The following is a 16,874-nucleotide window of genomic DNA, read 5'->3' as shown; positions in this document are numbered from 1 at the left end:
GTGGTACCTTAATGTTTGTTGAGTCTTTGCCTTCATATCTGTTTCGTTGAAAAATGTATGCTTTGGGTAGCACCGTGCCTGGCACATAAAATAATTCAATAGATTTTTTGAGCAATGAGTGATGGGAGGCCTGGAAGAGCTAATGGTGAAAAGCAGGGAGCTGAATGTATACAGAGGAGCTGTATACAGTTCTGTAGTACAGAATAGAGGGGTAGAGCTTTGGTCCTTGCTCTTTCTGCAGCTTGTAGGCATCATGACTTTGGGTAAGTCATTACCTCTTAACTTTTTTCCTCAACTGGAAAAATGAGGCTCATGTGAAATGACTTGGTTTAACTCACAGGGTATGGTTAGGATCAAAGGTAGAAATTAATGTGAAGTGGTTGTGCATAGTAAAGAGGCTGTACTAATGCAGGCTACCTCACTGCTGAGGAATGGGGAGAGGAGATGCCTCATTATGCTCTGGTTGAGTGGGAAGGGGAAACCAAACCCCAACAAAACTCCATAGTCCACCAGTGGCGGCTAGCTATATGACAAGACTTACAGCAGTAGAAATGGAGGCCTGCGTGCATGCCTGGACTCTCATAGTGAACTGGGGAGATAGATAGGCAAGGCTTGTGTATGGCTGGTGTCACCTCAGATTTTGCCTTTTGAGAGCAAAGTGCCTGGTTTCTGTCCCCGGTAGTTGTATCGTCTTGGTCTGTACCATCCATGTCCTTCCCATCCTCTCTTTCTGTCCTCTGTCCTCTCACCTTAAAGGTTTTTCATTTTCAGGTTATTGATTTAGTTCTTCCCTGTGGTGGGATTCATAATGGGAAAAGGGGGTTTGAAGTAGCTACAGCTTAAGGGTGATTGGAAGGAGTTGTGGGGCTGGACACCTGAGTTCCTTCCCTTCATTTTAGAGAGAACCATAGTCTGTGGTATTCTTGATGGCAGCTGAGCTAGAGGTAGGGGTGAAGAGGCAGCTCCCAGTGACAGGCTAGAGAATTATTGCCTAGTCCAAGGGGTAGAAAGTGCTGGGGCAGGGTTGGGAGTGAGCTGTGGTTTGGGTTTTTCGGCCTGCATCTCTTTTTCTCAGAGGCTGAGGGAAGGAAAAGAGCTGACTGCCCACCCCTCTGTTTGTTTGTCTTGTCTAATTTAACTTACGTTATTTATCAAAAAGACAGGTTATTTGGAAAACCAGATAGACGTAGGCAAAAATCATCTGGGTTTTCCAAACATGAAAAATTAGGTTCTGCAGGCCCTGGAGGGAAGGCGTTTGTGTGTGTGTGTGTGTGTGTGTGTGTGTGTGTGTGTGTGTCGTTGCGGGGGGCGGGGGCGAGGTTCAGTGAATGTCTCGGTAGTTAGACGCAGACATTGTTCCATGACATTCAAGCATACTCCCTCCTTCATTTTCCTTCAAGTTCTTTTATGATTATAATCTAAATGAGAAAACTAAAATCTTCATGTTGGTTGCTGGATGTTTTAACTGACCAAGGATGAGAATCCATCAGGGCTACAGAAGAACAGCAGCTGACAGTTTTTTCTCTCTTTCCAGCCCTCAGTCTCTTACACAGAGTGGGCAGATAAGTGAGAGGTGCAGGATCCTGAGAGTTTTCTAAAGCAGAAACCTTTACCTCTTGTCTCTTCAATGTTATCATCCCAAAACAGTTGCAGCAAATATGGAGGTTAGACATTAGAGAAGAACTTACCATCTCAACTTTCTGATGATCAGATGGTTAAAAGAACACTGAGGGATTCAGGGTTGTCTCTCCAATCTCATCCAGGGAAGAAGCTAGCCCAGCTTCATTCTGAACAATGGTGGCTTGCTCTGTAGCTACAACCAGGAATTTGTAAAGCTTGTGGTTTGGGCCAGGCATGGTGGTACACACCTGTAATCCCAGCACTTTGGGAGGCTGAGGTGGGAGGATTGCTTGAACTCAGAGGTTTGAGACCAGCTTAGTAAAATGACAAAACCCTGTCTCTACAAAAACTACAATAATTAGCTGTGCATGGTGGCACATGCCTGTAGTCCCAACTACTTGGGAGGCTGAGGTAGGAGATTCACTTGAGCCCAGAGGTTTTGGCTCCAGTGGGCCAAAATTGCAGCGTTGCACTCCAGCCTGGGCAACAGAGTGAGACTGTCTCAAAAGAAAAAGCTTGTGGTTTTGTTACCTTGGGTAGCAACACTTCAAGGAAGGAATTAAAGCAGGAGGCTATTGAGGCACAACTCTTGGCTGCCATAGAGGAAATGTTCTGGCTGAAAGCAGAAAGCAAGCCATCCCATTCATACATATATGCACACACACAGAAGATAGCCAAGACCTTTCCTGGCCTGAGAAATCTTTGGCGGCCGCAATAGCACTTGTCTCATTGTGAGTGGCATTTTTTCAAAGTGTCATTGGACTGTGAAAGCTACTTAATAACTTGATCTCATCTGAATAATCTGAGTTAATACTAGCTTCACAGTTGTGAGGATTAAATAAAAAAATTGTGAAGTGTCTGCCTCAAGGCCTGGCACACAGTAAATCTTAACAAATGCTTGCTGAATGAATGAATCCATGAATCTGAGCATTAATGCTCTCCTCACCGTTTCCAAGGATCAGTGCATAACAGCCCCAGTAACTGAGACTTGTAGACTGTCCCAACTGAGCCTGCAGCCCGAGGCATGATCTAAACCTGCTATTCATTTAACACATATTTGATGAGTTATGGTGTGGAGGCTGGACCCTTCCATGAAGGCCTTCTCGGCCCAGCTGCTGGAAGCACTATTCAGACAGCCTTCCAATGTGGGAATTGCCTCATCTGCAGAGAACACCTTGCCCAAGGTCAAGGATAGCCCACATCCAATAGCAACAGGTGTATAAAGGCCCGGCCTTCTTGGCTCATTTCAGGTCAACTCTGAAGGGCCATTCTAGCTTCAGAGCTCCCCGTGAGGTTGGCTGAGGTTGTCACAGGCTTGTATTGTAATTCAGCTTCTTCCTCTGCCCACTCCTGCTCATTCTTACACCCTTCCACAGCTGTTGATCCTAAAGGAGGTTCTTAATAAACATCCTGCACACTAAACAGTCTCAGAGTTGGCTTCCTGGGTAACCCAAGCTGTGAATCTGCTAGTCCTGGTGGCCAAGCCTTTAGAACAACAAAGAACAGACTCCTTTGCAATGGAGTTCCGGCGTTGAAGGTGTGGATACTGTCTCTTTATGCCCACCAGAGGGCAGCAGCATCCTAGCCGCCTGCCCTCCTGAGGCTCCGGGAGTGGGCTTGAAGCCTTTTCCCAGGCTACTTCAGGCCCCACACCAGTATTGGGCAGGATCACCTCCCTTAGGGTGTCCACCCTCCTGACCAAAACAACAAAACTTTCTTAAACTGTCCAGGCCTTAGTTATGTTAGTTTCAAGCTCCTGCACCACCAGCACTGAAGGCCAGTCTTCCTACGGCCCTGTCCCCTGCTCCCCAGCCAGTAAGTAACCTCCATGCCTGGGATCTCCCACCTCTCACACTTACCACCCACAATAGATTTGTTTTCTGTGTGACAAGGTAATTACGAGCTTGGGGCTAGTAGGCCCAGGGGCCAGTCTGAGGATGGTCACTTCATTCTGGCTCTCTCTGTTGTTTTAACAGTATTGATTTTTAGTTGTATTTATTATGATGATGTGTGCGTGTGTGATCTGGCCCTGGTGACATGACATATGGAGGCAAGAGGGCAAGAGCAAATTTCCTCTTGTCACAATTTAACTTCTTGAAACCCCCCACCCAGCATTGTTTATCTACAGGTTTTAACATCTTTGCTTATCTGTCTTCATTCTGTCCACTCATCCCCAAAGAGTTCCAAGAGATTTTCTGGAGCCAGACAGATATGGCTACAGGAGTGAGGAAAGGGTCTGGGAAGGTGAGTGAGGACAGCAACTGCACTACCTTTTGTTAGCAGCTATTAACTCATCCAGCAAAGATTTATACATTCCCATCACGTGTCAGTTACTTCTAGGCTAAGTTCCCCAACTCCCTGCGGGGGGCCATCCTGAGACAGACTGCTATGAGCCTCCTTTATTTTTGGCGGGGGAGGGGGGCGGGGGGCGGGGGCGCTGCATCTGTTTCTGTGGCTGTGAAATGGGTGTGAGGAAAATCTGACCAGGAAGCTTTCAGAGAGAGTGAGATTGAGATTGGGTGCAACCAATTCAAGAATGATACCTGCCTGAACTTCAGGCTATTTAAGGCCTCCCGTAATGTAGTCTACTTCCTTACGGGGAAGAGGAAGGGCAAGCTTGAGGCAAAACATTACAAGTGGAAGGGGCCACTCAGAACTGCAATGATTGCCATGGGAATTAACTGAGGCTGAGGGCGATTCGTGGGGCCACGTTTCCCCAGCCTGTCTTCTCTGTGCGAGCCAGGAGAATGAATAAATCATTGTTCAGGGGTGGGATGCAGCTGCCGAGCTCCTCCCCTCGGCACATGCCCCAACTCCAGCTCGTCCATTGAGGGCTGCTGGAGCAGAGCGGTTTATACACCCAGCTCCCCAAATCCTATTGAGGCCTCCCCCTCTGCACGAGCCACCAGCTCCAAGCCCATTCAGCCTGGCCTTTTGTGCTGGGGGTTAAGTGGTTACATGTGTGGGGCACCCAGAAAGGAACTGTCAGGCCTTGAAAGACTGTGTTGATACAGTGCCCTCCTACTGATGAATGGGGTGGGTGGAGGAGAAGTGGGCGGCCGGAGGATGGGGTGGGGAAGCGGGCTTGGGGATTATGGAGCCCACAGAGGCAGCTGCTAGGAAGGGGGTGGAACCGGCACCCCCGTCTCTCATTCCTCCTTCAGCTTCTCTGTCTAGCTTATTCCCTCTGTTGTGGGCACTGGATGATCAAGAGCTTGGGACCTTGGATTTGGCTTTTCTGGTCTCCTGGTGACCACCTGAGTGCACTGGAGAGAAAGAGTTTATATTACCTTTCATTCTTCCAGCAGCTCCGAAAATACTCATTTCTCCCTTTTTCCTTGGAAGGGGTGGGTGAGAAGGGAACAGGATGGGGGGCAGGTAGGTTCATCTGGTGCAGTGGTTTGCAGCTGTGGCCTGCTGAACTGTAAAAACTTCCCTGAGGTGAAAGGGTTAGGGGAAGAGAGGTCTTGAACTGGGTATATTGGAAAGATTTTGTTGAGGGAAAAAAAAATGACTTCAAGGCTCTAAAAATGCTTTAAAACTTCTAATTGAATGTACCTCCTTGTCGTTTTAAAGCTGGGAAAACAGCCAAAATGGAGGATAGGTGAATGGGCATATTTTACCTAAGTAATCACATAGTAATTTCTTGGTAGACTAGAGAGGCACTGTAAGAAGCAGTAGAGAAATGGATGAACAAAACAACTAGGTCACCAGCTTCCTAGGCCTTCCTTTTCCAAGATGAACCAATTCTGGGGAAGAATTTTTGTTCTAATCTGCCTTAAAGGCTCTCTGGCATGTCAAAGGTCCTCTGGGGCTGTGCCTGGTCTTGGGAGCCCAAGTAACAATGTTCACCATTATAATGTTATTGAACAATGTTCAAGGTACGTTATCTTATTTAGCCCAAAAAGGTTAAAATGATTTGATGTGCCTAAGTTCCCAAAGCCATGTGGGGAAGGTGACAGATGATGTGAGCTCAGGAAGAGAGAAGAAAGCAGGTTAGTAAAGCAGTTTGTAACCCAGGACTGTGCTTTTGTTCTGATGTGGAACCTTTGAGGCTTCCTCAGTTATTTCCCTGCTGCCCCCAGGATGGAGCCCAAGCTCCTCGGGATGGTAGTCAAGACCCTTCACACTGGGTCACCTTTATCTTCTAGCCTCACCTTACCTCCACTGTCCACTGAGCTCCAGCCACACTGGCCTGTGGGGTGTTTCCTGAACTCACTCTGAAAATGCAGTCTCCCATGCCTTCTCTTGCTTTCTCTTGGTGAACTCCTTTTCATCCCTCAAGGCCTGGCTCAAATATCACTGTGCTGGCTGGGTGCAGTGGCTCATACCTGTCATCCCAGCATATTGGGAGGCCAAGGTGGGAGGATCACTTAAGGCCAGGAGTTTGATACAAGCCTGGGCAACACAGCAAGACTCCATCTCTCTCTCTTTTTTTTAATTTTATTTTTTTTATTTATTTTTTTTGAGACGGAGTTTTGCTCGTTACCCAGGCTGGAGTGCAATGGCGCGATCTCGGCTCACCGCAACCTCCGCCCCCTGGGTTCAGGCAATTCTCCTGCATCAGCCTCCTGAGTAGCTGGGACTACAGGCACGCGCCACCGTGCCCCGCTAATTTTTTTTGTAATTTTTAGTAGAGACGGGGTTTCACCATGTTGACCAGGATGGTCTCGATCTGTTGACCTCGTGATCCACCCGCCTCAGCCTCCCAAAGTGCTGGGATTACAGGCATGAGTCACCCTGCCTGGCCAACTCCCATCTCTTAAAAAAATATAATAACCTCTGAGAATCCTTTCCTTACCCTTCTTGGGGCTCACTAGTTTTACCTTCTTGCTCTGTTGGAGGGCCCATTACATTGTTATAGCTCACTCTTCTATTTTTTTTTGGAAACAGGTTTTGGCTCTGTCATCCAGGCTGGAGTGCAGTGGTGTGATCGTGGCTCACTGCAGCCTCTGCCTCCCAGGTTCAAGCAATTCTTGTGCCTCAGCCTCCCAAGTAGCTGGAATTATAGGCGTGTACTACCATGCCCAGCTAATTTTTGTATTTTTAGTAGAAACGGGGTTTCAGCACATTGATCAGGCTGGTCTCGAACTCCTAGCCTCAAGTGATCTGCCTGCCTTGGCCTCCCAAAGTGCTGGGATTACAGGCGTGAGCCACCACTCCAGGCCTTCTGTTACCCTTTCTAAACAAGGAGTTCCCCAAGACCACGACCAGTTCTGATTCTGTTCTGAATTCCCAACACAGTACCTGACACAAAGTAAGGACTCTGTAACTGTATGATACTCATAAATGAATGGATGGGAAGGGACAAGGTCTTTGAAGCTGAAACACCTTGATCCTACCCACCCTTCTTCCTGAGAATACTGACATTGAGAAATCATCTACCCGTGAATAACCCTTATGCCTATCCTATTTCCTGGATGAGAAATTCCTCTCATCTTCCCTGGTTACTCACCAGGGAAGTGAAATTCCCTCACCTTCCTGGCTACTCACTGCTAGCCTCTCTTGGCTCTGACATCTGTCTGCTTGTCAAGAGGCTTATCCACTGTCCATAGTTGGGTCTCGATGGCATGGCCTTCTGCAGAGCCCTGTTCAGGGTGATACGGGCCGTCTCTGGAGATTTCTATGTCCTTGCCACTGAAGTCCCTGGCATATATGTGGGTAGGTGAACACAGCCACAGACACCCTTTCACTTGGGGTGAATAATTCTCTGGTGTCCTCATGGGAAAATCCTCTGGTGAATGAAAAACAGGCATCTCTACAGCTGCTTTTTTGTCTTCCCGCAGACATGGACATCCCTGCCTTCCTGGGGCTTTTTGTTTTTCAGGCTTTAAACTCTGAAGATTATGGAGTGGTCAGGACTGCTGTGTGAGCACTGACTGTATTAATTATACAGTGCTAGAATATTCCATACAACATTGCCCTTGATTAAGCAAAGAGGCTACAGGCTAGGTGCGGTGGCTCACGCCTGTAATCCCAGCACTTTGGGAGGCCGAGGCAGGCGGATCACTTGAAGCCAGGAATTCGAGACCAGCCTGGGCAACATGGTGAAACCCCATCTCTATTAAAAATACAAAAATTAGCCAGGTGCAGTGGCACATGCCTGTAGTCCCAGCTACTCAGGAGGCTGAGGCATGAGAATCGCTTGATCCTGGGAGGCGGACATTGCAGTGAGTGGAGACTGCACCACTGCAATCCAGCCTGGTTGACAGAGTGAGACTCTGTCTCAGAAAAAAAAAAGAAAGAAAAAAGGAGGCTACAATTTGATGCACTTCAAATGAATTCACTTGGCTTGGCAGGTATTATATTATTTAGAAGTAACTAGCTTTAGGCCCAGCGTGGTGACTCACACCTGTAATCCCAGCGCTTTGGGAGGCCACGGAGGGCAGATCACCTGAAGTCAGGAGTTTGAGAACAGCCTGGCCAGCTTGGTGAAACACTGTCTCTACTAAAAATACAAAATTCGCCAAGTGTGGTGGTGGGCGCCTGTAATCCTAGCTACTCAGGAGGCTGAGGCAGGAGAATTGCTTAAACCTGGGAGCGGGAGGTTGCAGTGAGCTGAGACTATGCCACTGCACTCCAGCCTGGGAGACAAAGAGAGATGCCATCTCAAAAAAAAAAAAAAAAAAAGAAAAGGGAATAACTAGCTTTTTAGAACAATGGAATTGATGACTCAGCTATTTCAGGTTGGGGTGCTGCCCTGCAGAGCATGATATAGGCTTCATTTTTTTTTAATTTTTTATTTTTTTGAGACAGAGTCTCACTCTATCACCTAGGCTGGAGTGCAGTGGTGCGATCTCAGCTCCGTCCAAACTCTTACCTCCTGGCTTCAAGTGATTCTCCTGCTTCAGCCTCCTGAATAGTTGGGATTACAGACGTGAACCACCACACCTGGCTAATTTTTGTATTTTTGAAATGGGGTTTCATCATGTTGGCCAGGCTGGTCTCAAATTCCCAGCCTCAAGTGATCTGCCTGCTTTGGCCTCCCAAAGTGCTGGGATTACAGGTGTGAGTCACCATGCCAGGCCCAATATAGCCTTTAAATCAATGTATATAATGCTTTGTCCTTTGTGGCAAGAATGCATAGGAAAAGGTAGAAGTGGTTGTGGCACCTTATATGATTGCACCTAAGGACTAAGAGTTTTCTTCCTGTCTCTGAGATTCTGGGTATTGCAGGTCAGAAGGTGACAGCATTGGCCAGGCACAGTGGCACATGCCTGTAATCCCAGCACTTCGGGAAGCTGAGATGGGTGGATCACGAGGTCAGGAGTTCAAGACCAGCCTGGCCAACATGGTGAAACCCCCATCTCTACTAAAAATACAAAAATTAGCTGGGCAGGTGGCACGCACCTGTAGTCCCAGCTACTCTGGAGGCTGAGGCAAAAGAATCACTTGAACCTGAGAGGCAGAGGTTGCAGTGAGCCGAGATCACACCACTGCACTCCAGCCTGTGTAACAGAATAAGGCTCTGTCTCAAAAAAAAAAAATTAAAAAAAAAAAAGAACCAGGTCCCTTCCATAACATACACAGAAAGATCACTCTCTCAGAAAAAAACAAAACAAAAAGACCTTTAGATACTAAGAGATCAGAGAAAATGGAGAGAAGAGCTAGCACAGAAATAATAGAAGAACATTTATCAGAGGTAAAAGACATGAGTTTCTATAACAAAAATTAGCTGGGTGTGATGGTGTGTGCCTATACCCTGAGCTACTAAGGAGGCTGAGGCACTAGAATCATGTGAACCTGGGAAGTGGAGGTTGCAGTGAGCCGAGATCGCGCCACTGCACTCCAGCCTGAGCAACAGAGGTAGACTCCATCTCAAAAAGAGAGTGAGGATTTGGGTCACCCCAGGCTGAAGGCCAGGGGAACCTGCAGCGGATAAGGAAGGGAGAAGACTCAGGCCACAGGATCTGATATAGAAATGGGGCTGAGGTCTCCACTTGTATTTTCTTAGCTGGAGGAGTGTGCAAAGTCTGAATTACTTCTGCCTTCTCCTTCTTATTTCTTTTTCCCTCTTAAAATAGTCCTCATAATCATAAAAATTTCTTTTCCATTTCCCCTGTTTTTGCATATAGGATTTCTTGGTGAGATTTAATTTGCCAATTAGTCTGTGGGTTGCAGAATGGTGACTTGGAATCAAGTTGAAACTGGAAGAGGATACCTCATATATTAGGATCAGCAATTACTCTACTCTGTTTTCTTTAATTGCAAATGGAGTCTCCAACTTCAAATTTCCCCAGGATGCAAAAGAGTGAGGGGGATCAAGCTTCAGTAGAGTGGACCTCTGACAAGAATCTACTGGAGTTTGGAACCCAGGACCCTTTCTTATCACGTCGTTCCTCCTTACCTGGGCAAACGCACAGGTGCCCACTGTCCAGGTGTCATGGATGGGCTCTGTGTCCTGTGGAGAGCCCCTGTCCCGGGTACAGACATCAGCCCTGGGTCCTGTACCAGGCCGGATCTTTCTTTCTCTCTCTCTTTTTTTTTTTTTTTTTTTTTGAGACGGAGTCTCACTCTGTCTCCCAAGCTGGAGTACAGTGGTGCAATCTTGGCTCACTGCAACCCTCACCTCCCAGGTTCAAGCGATTCTCCTGCCTCAGCCTCCTGAGTAGTTGGGATTACAGGCACCCACCACCATGCCCAGTTAGTTTCTGTATTTTTAGTAGAGGGGACTTCACCATGTTGGCCAGGCTGGTCTCGAAATCCTGAGCTCAAGTGATCCGCCCGCCTCGGCCTTCCAAAGTGCTGGGATTTCAGGTGTGAGTCACCGTGCTCGGCCTCTTCTGTCTTCTCTAAAAACATAGTTTTTACTAAGTGACTTTAGTCAAATGAGCACGAAAAAGAATATATAATCCCAAACTGTGATAAATGCTATGAAGGAAAGGAACGTGCCCTGACATAAAAGGGGGAACGAATGTGGTCCAGGGAGTCAGAGATTTCTCTGAGAAGAGATCTGAAAAAGGAGTAAGTGGAGAGGGGAAGAGCGGAAAGCTGGAGGGTAGCTGCGTAGAGGGACCGTAGAGGAGGAAGCGGGAGAGGCCGACAGAGGGGAGGAAGCGCAGAGCCCCGCGGCTGCTGCATTAGGGGATGTCCCGGCAGTGCGGAAGCCGTAGAGGGGTCTAAGGCCGGAAGGTGGTGACTAATCAGATTTCACCTGAAAATGTCACGCTGTCTGCAGTGAGGCGAACCGATCGGAAGGGCCCAGCGAATGCCAATAGGAGCGAGCACCGGACCTGGAAGGCCTGGGTCAAGGCGGCCCCGCGCAGGGGCGAGGCAGTTCCGGCGCAAGGGCCTGGCGCGCGGCTCCGCGGAAAACCGAACCGGCCCACGTGGGCCCGGCCGCCCCGCCCCGCCCCGCCGCGCAGACGCCGCCCGACTCTGCAGTCCCCGCCTGGGGCTGGGCGCGCTGCCCGGGAGCCCCGCACCCACGCCTGGACCGCGGAGACGCCCAGGCCGAGGAACCCCCAGCCCAGGGACTGGGCATCACCGGGGCCGGGCGGAGCCAGAGCCAGACGCGCCGGAGCCGGCGCCTCTAGGCCGTGAGTCCGTGTCCGGGGCCGGAGGGGGAGGGCTTGGGGCCCAGCCGCGGGAAGCGGGGAGTCACAGCTGCCTCTTCGCGGAGACTAGGGAAGGTTGGGCTCTGTCTCCGGGGATGGTCGCCCACTTCCACAAGGCCAGGAACGGAGGATGCCTCCTATTTGGGGGAAGACCTAGTCCTGGGGTGTTGGGGTTTCCATTTTACTATCTCTAAGAACCTTGTGATCCCTAGCGCCACCTCCACCCCATCCCGGCTTTCATTCAAGTATACGAAAAAAGAATGCATTAGGGCGAGGGGAGATCTCCATGCATCTTCCCACAAACCTTGCTTAGAGGGTGATAACAAAGGAACTGTTCGCACACCCTTCTCCCCAGGACTTCTGCCCATTGCTGGAGGTGGGGAGGGTCCCTGCGACCTATGGAGCGCCTCCCAGTACCGGCTCCATTTACAGTATCCTTCCCCTTCATGATCGTCAATTGTTCTACTCCCAGTGCTGTTTGGTCAGTAGAATCCCTTTGTCAATTCAAACCCTAATTTTGGTTAGAAGCTGGTTACCCGGGAGAGAAGAGTGGTGTGGCATGCCTTCCCTCCAGGGCATCAGGATGGCTCAAGCTAGGGACAGGGACACAAGATAGTGGCCTTGTTTCAGGGGCATTGGGAGGGAAGGGGGCAGGCTCAGAAGAAAAGCTTGTCACTGGGGGAGGCCGGGCTCCCTGGAGCAGAGAGGGAACCGAACCCTGCTCTTCCAGAACCCAGCTCTTCTAGCTCTGGGGAGTCGGCAGCAGCTTACTGAGTATGGAAATTCACTGCAGTCTCTTCTCCCATTCCTTCACTCAGTAAGTGCCTATATGCACAGACAGCCTGGTTCCGAGCTCTATGCTGGCTCTGGGAAATATAATGGAGGATATATAGAGGAGGTCCAAACCAGATTACAAACTGCTATTACAAGATCATTACAACAAACCAAAAATGCCAGTCAAATAGACATTCGCTGATCGTCCATCATGTATGCCAGGGACAGACACAAAGCTGGATGAGACGGTGTGTACCCAGGGCAATAGGGACCCAGAGGAAGGCATAAGTAACCATGCTTGTTTATGTAATATTGGGGCAGTATCAAGACAGCTTCATAGACATGGGGACATGGAGACATGGGGATATTACAGCTGAGTTTTGAAGTACAAAAAAGAAATTGGCTGGGTGAAGGGAGGAGCTTTGAGGGGAGAGGATATTGAAGGCCAGAGGAATAGTGTAAGAAGAACAATGTTGTGTTTTGAGATCCCTGGGCGGTTTGCTATGATGGGAGGGGCGAGCAGGGGCCAGATCAAACAGGGCCTTGTAGGCCACATAGAGGTTTAGCAGGAGTTCAGAGAGGGCACTTGGAGCAGTGACAAGTCAAATTTACATTTTTAACTGGAGGCAGAGCGATCAGTGAAAAGGCCGTGGCAATAATCCAAGTCAGAAATGGCCTGGAAGAGGAAGAATGGTCAGAACGTGGTTATCAATGAGATGGGAGAAGGAAAGAGAGTGAGGAGCCCAGGATGCTCCCAGCCTTCTGGATGGAGCGCAGAGCCATTTTGCTGAGGATACTGAAGAAGGAGAGTTTGTTTGGAATTTTTGGGGGGGTGGCGGGGGACGGATTCTCACTCTCACGCAGGCTGGAGTGCAGTGGCGCAATCTCAGCTCACTGAAATCTCAAGCGATTCTCCTGCCTCAGCCTCCCAAGTAGCTGGGATTACAGGCACCTGCCACCACGCCTGGCTAATTTTTGTATTTTTGGTAGAAATTGGGTTTTGCCATGTTGGCCAGGCTAGTCTTGAACTCTTGACCTCAGGTGAGCCACCGCACTCAGACTGGTTAAAAAGAATTTGAGGAGCTTATGGTTGGTTGCAGGGTTGGATAGCAGTTAGATCTGGGCTGAAGACCGATCTGAGAGTCACCAGCATATGATGGTCCTTGAAGCCACAGCAGAGAATGAGGTTATCTGGAGAGAAATGCACAAAATGAGAAGACAGCCTGGCTCTGAGGGCTGAGGAAAAACCCTCTGCAGGAGGCAGAGAATGAACAGGTAGATGGATGAACAGGGAGGATGAAAACCATGAAGGGAAGTGCTACCAGAGGCAAGAAAGGGTTTGACAGGGAGTGGCCAGGCTCTTGCTCGCAGCTTCGTCCCTGCAGCTAAGTTGCCCTGACTTAAGGTACTCTGCCCTGTCCTACTGTGACTCAGTCTCCTGCTTTCCCTTTACAGACCAGATGTTCGCCATCCAGCCAGGGCTAGCTGAGGGGGGGCAATTCTTGGGGGACCTGCCTCCTGGAGTATGTCAGCCTGAGCTCCAACCAGACAGCAACTCCAACTTCATGGCAAGTGCCAAGGATGCTAATGAGAATTGGCATGGGATGCCAGGCAGAGTGGAACCGATCCTGATGAGGAGCTCCTCTGAGTCGCCCTCTGACAACCAGGCCTTCCAGGCCCCTGGGTCCCCTGAGGAAGGGGTGCGCAGCCCCCCAGAGGGGGCAGAGATTCCCGGGGCTGAACCTGAGAAGATGGGTAGTGCTGGCACAGTCTGCTCCCCTCTGGAGGACAACGGCTATGCCAGCAGTTCCCTGAGCATCGACAGCCCTAGCAGCAGTCCTGAGCCTGCCTGTGGGACTCTGAGAGGCCCTGGCCCTCCTGATCTCCTTCTGCCCTCAGTGGCCCAGGCTGTGCAGCACTTGCAAGCTCAGGAGCGCTACAAAGAGCAGGAGAAGGAAAAGCACCACGTGCACTTGGTGATGTACCGTCGCCTGGCACTGCTGCAGTGGATCCGGGGCCTGCAGCATCAGTTGATTGATCAGCAGGCCCGACTGCAGGAGAGCTTCGACACCATCCTAGACAACCGGAAGGAGCTTATTCGCTGTCTCCAGCAGAGGGCAGCACCATCCAGGCCCCAGGACCAGGGCTAAGGGTGTGCCTCCACAAGTGTGCAAGGGTGTATGTGTATATTTGCAGGCATGTATGAGGTTGTGCCCTAATAAGTACATAATTATTTACTGGCATGATTGCAGGTAGGCATGAGTGTGAACGTGCTAACATGTAGGCAAGTGTGTGTAGGCATGTGTCAATAAGCATGTATAAATGAGCTTAAGTGCTGTGTGCACATGTGTACACACAAGCGAACTTATCTGCAGACCTACATGTAAGTGTGTAAGAGTGAACATATGTGTGTGTAGTATGTAAGAAGGAGGAAATCTGTATATGCGTGTATAGACAGGTACCCAGCAGTGTATGTATGTGCACATGAGTGAGGATGTATATGCAGAATATGTGTGTGTATATGAGTGAGTTTGAGTGTGCAGGCTTGTGTTGGGTGTATGGGAGAGAGCCGTCGTGTGTGCAGGGGTGCATGGGTGTGGGCACAGGCATGGGAGGTATAAGGAGCATGTGTGTTTGCAGGCAGACTCATGAGCAGGTGTGTGCAAATATATATCCAGCGGTACTAGTGCAGTGTCCATCCACACTTTGTGTCCCTCGTGGCCTACCCCAGCCTTTCTTCTCCCCTGAGTCTACTAGACAGAGGGCTAGCATGCTGTCATTTATCTGAGGGTTGTGGCTGATTCGTTCTCCTGGGATTTACAGGCCACCTTTCCTCTCCTTTTCCCTCACTAAACCCAGACTTGCTGAGCTACGGCTGTTTTCCCTGATGTTGGCTTTGCCGTAGGAGGTTTAGTGGCTGCTCTGGCCTGCCATGGCATTTTGGCTGCAATTTTATCAGGCAGTGGGTGGAGAACTGGTGTCAGGAAGGGGAACTAGGAGTAGTGATGGAGATGATGGTGGCATTGGGGACAGAGAAGGACATAGGGGACTGTCCCTCTTGAACTCTACCTTTGGGCACATGGGAGATGGGGACAGGGGAGATGGTAATAGTGGAACCCTGTGAAGAACAGGAGAATGGGAGTTCTAAAATACTAGTTCCCAAACAAACCATCTCTCCATTGGGAAAGGAGCTGTGGCAAACCCTGTTGATTTAAGCTTCTGATGAAAAGCAATGTGTATGTATAAGTTTGCAAGTAACAGACAAGATGTTCCAAGGCTGATAAGGAAAATATCACTTCCCTGTCTGTGCCTCTACCTTGCTGTGCCTCTCTGGCTTTACAGCATTGGATGTTGAATTGGTTTGGTCCATTTCTCTGAAGTCGGACTGTCAAGATGAGCCAGAGGTTGGCTTTCTGGGACAGGAAGGGGACAGTGTCAACCTAAACCTCTGGAAATGCTTAGGACGCTGAGTTTTAACCTCTTCTTTCACTGCATGGCCCTTCAAACAGGGATTGGCAGACTCCGTGAGTTACAGAGTGGGTGAGTCTTAAAATCAATGAGTAAGGTAGCTGAGCTCTCTGCTTTGTTCCTGGGAGCCAAGAGAATGCAGAATCCTGGTGGATGAGCAGTGGTATGAAGAGGGGACACTGATGAGTGAACAGTGGCATGGAAGTCACTGATGCAGCCTCTGGCCCTCAGTCTCCCAGGCAAAGTGGGAGAGCTCTTCCTGTCTATCTCTAAAGAGTTTTGTCCCTGATAGGTGGGTGGGCGAAAGGTCCAGGAAGCAGGGGTGAGGGGTGGGCCCTGAAGACTTCGTCTGCAGCTCTTGCATATTGAGTGTGTAAACCCAGCCTTTGGACCAACCCAGAATGAATAAACTGGGCAGAGAATTAAATTTCTTGAGTATGTGTTTTTCTTCTACCTGTTCTCTGGTGGTCTCTTTTCCACACCATCTGAGCTCCCCTTTTCAGTAGGGTCCTGGACGAGGAGGTGGGGGGTGGTTTTGGGGGAAGACACTGGAGAATGTAGACTGCTATACCTGATGACCCGATGGGGTGGGGAAGTCTCTCAGGGGCCTCCCAGTGTGACAGGGGAGACGGCCTCTACCCTGAGAGCCCCACTGGGATTGTCCTTGTGCCATGTCACCTTTGGGCCTAAGTGAATTGTGAGGGACACATATCATACACACTTTCACATACTCAACTGTATCTGGGCCATGCGCAGTGTAATCCCAGCACTTTTGGAGGCTCAGACAGGTGGATCACCTGAGGTTGGAAGTTCAAAACCAGCCTGGCTAAGATGGTGAAACCCCATCTCTACTAAAAATACAAAAATTAGCCAGCCATGGTGGCAGGCACCTGTAATCCCAGCTACTCAGTAGGCTGAGACAGGAGAATCACTTGAACCCAGGAGGTGGAGGTTGCCATGAGCAGAGATTGCACCATGGCACTCCAGCCTGGGCAACAAGAGTTAAACTCCATCTCAAAAACCAAAACAAAAAACTGTACCCTGGCATCATCACTTCCCCGAAGGGCACTGACTATGAAAGACTGAGTTCAGGTCCTTAGATGGTTTCGACACACATGTAGTTATAATATATAGTCATCTTTGGTATCTGAGGGGATTGGTTCCAGGACCCCCAGGGATATCAAAATTCACAAATCTGAAATATACTGCATTTTTTCTTTTTTTTGAGACAAGAGTCTTGCTCTGTCACCCAGGCTGCAGCAATCTCAGCTCACTGCAGCTTTCGCCTCCCAGGTTCAAGAGATTCTTCTGCCTCAGCCTCCCGAGTAGCTGGGATTACAGGCGTGCGCCACCACACCTGGCTATTTTTTGTATTTTTAGTAGAGACGGAGTTTCACCATATTGGCCAGGCTGGTCTTGAACACCTGACCTTGTGATCCACCTACTTGGCCTCCC

The 16,874-nt window shown here is 49.5% G+C and overlaps 1 protein-coding gene and 1 long non-coding RNA gene across 3 annotated transcripts in view; one reads left to right on the top strand and one right to left on the bottom strand.

Moving 5' to 3' along the window:
• The window catches only part of LOC103794358 (uncharacterized), a 30,410-nt gene extending 19,461 nt beyond the window's left edge, over positions 1-10,949 (bottom strand). Inside the window, exon 1 of the long non-coding RNA XR_621687.5 lies at positions 10,775-10,949. This is a non-coding gene — a long non-coding RNA (uncharacterized LOC103794358). The remainder of the gene's footprint in view (positions 1-10,774) is intronic.
• Positions 10,950-10,981: 32 nt separating this feature from the next.
• C7H1orf216 (chromosome 7 C1orf216 homolog) lies at positions 10,982-15,846 on the top strand. Of its 2 annotated transcripts, XM_035250787.3 has the most exons (3): positions 10,982-11,159; positions 11,996-12,199; positions 13,407-15,846. In XM_035250787.3, exon 3 carries the CDS (start codon positions 13,412-13,414, stop codon positions 14,099-14,101), a length of 690 nt encoding a protein of 229 aa, XP_035106678.3. In that variant the 5' UTR covers positions 10,982-11,159; positions 11,996-12,199; positions 13,407-13,411; the 3' UTR covers positions 14,102-15,846. The 2 variants fall into 2 exon arrangements, with proteins under 2 accessions (XP_035106678.3, XP_002750654.4); XM_002750608.7 differs by lacking the exon at positions 11,996-12,199.
• Positions 15,847-16,874: the final 1,028 nt, after the last annotated feature.

The sequence above is a fragment of the Callithrix jacchus genome, chromosome 7 (assembly GCF_049354715.1).
Source record: "Callithrix jacchus isolate 240 chromosome 7, calJac240_pri, whole genome shotgun sequence".
Taxonomy (NCBI): Eukaryota; Metazoa; Chordata; class Mammalia; order Primates; family Cebidae; genus Callithrix; species Callithrix jacchus.
This window is presented reverse-complemented; position numbering and strand designations above follow the sequence as displayed.

Excerpts from the sequence above, each read along its gene's own strand:
- C7H1orf216 (XM_002750608.7), top strand. The coding sequence starts at position 13,412 with ATGTTCGCCATCCAGCCAGGGCTAGCTGAGGGGGGGCAATTCTTGGGG.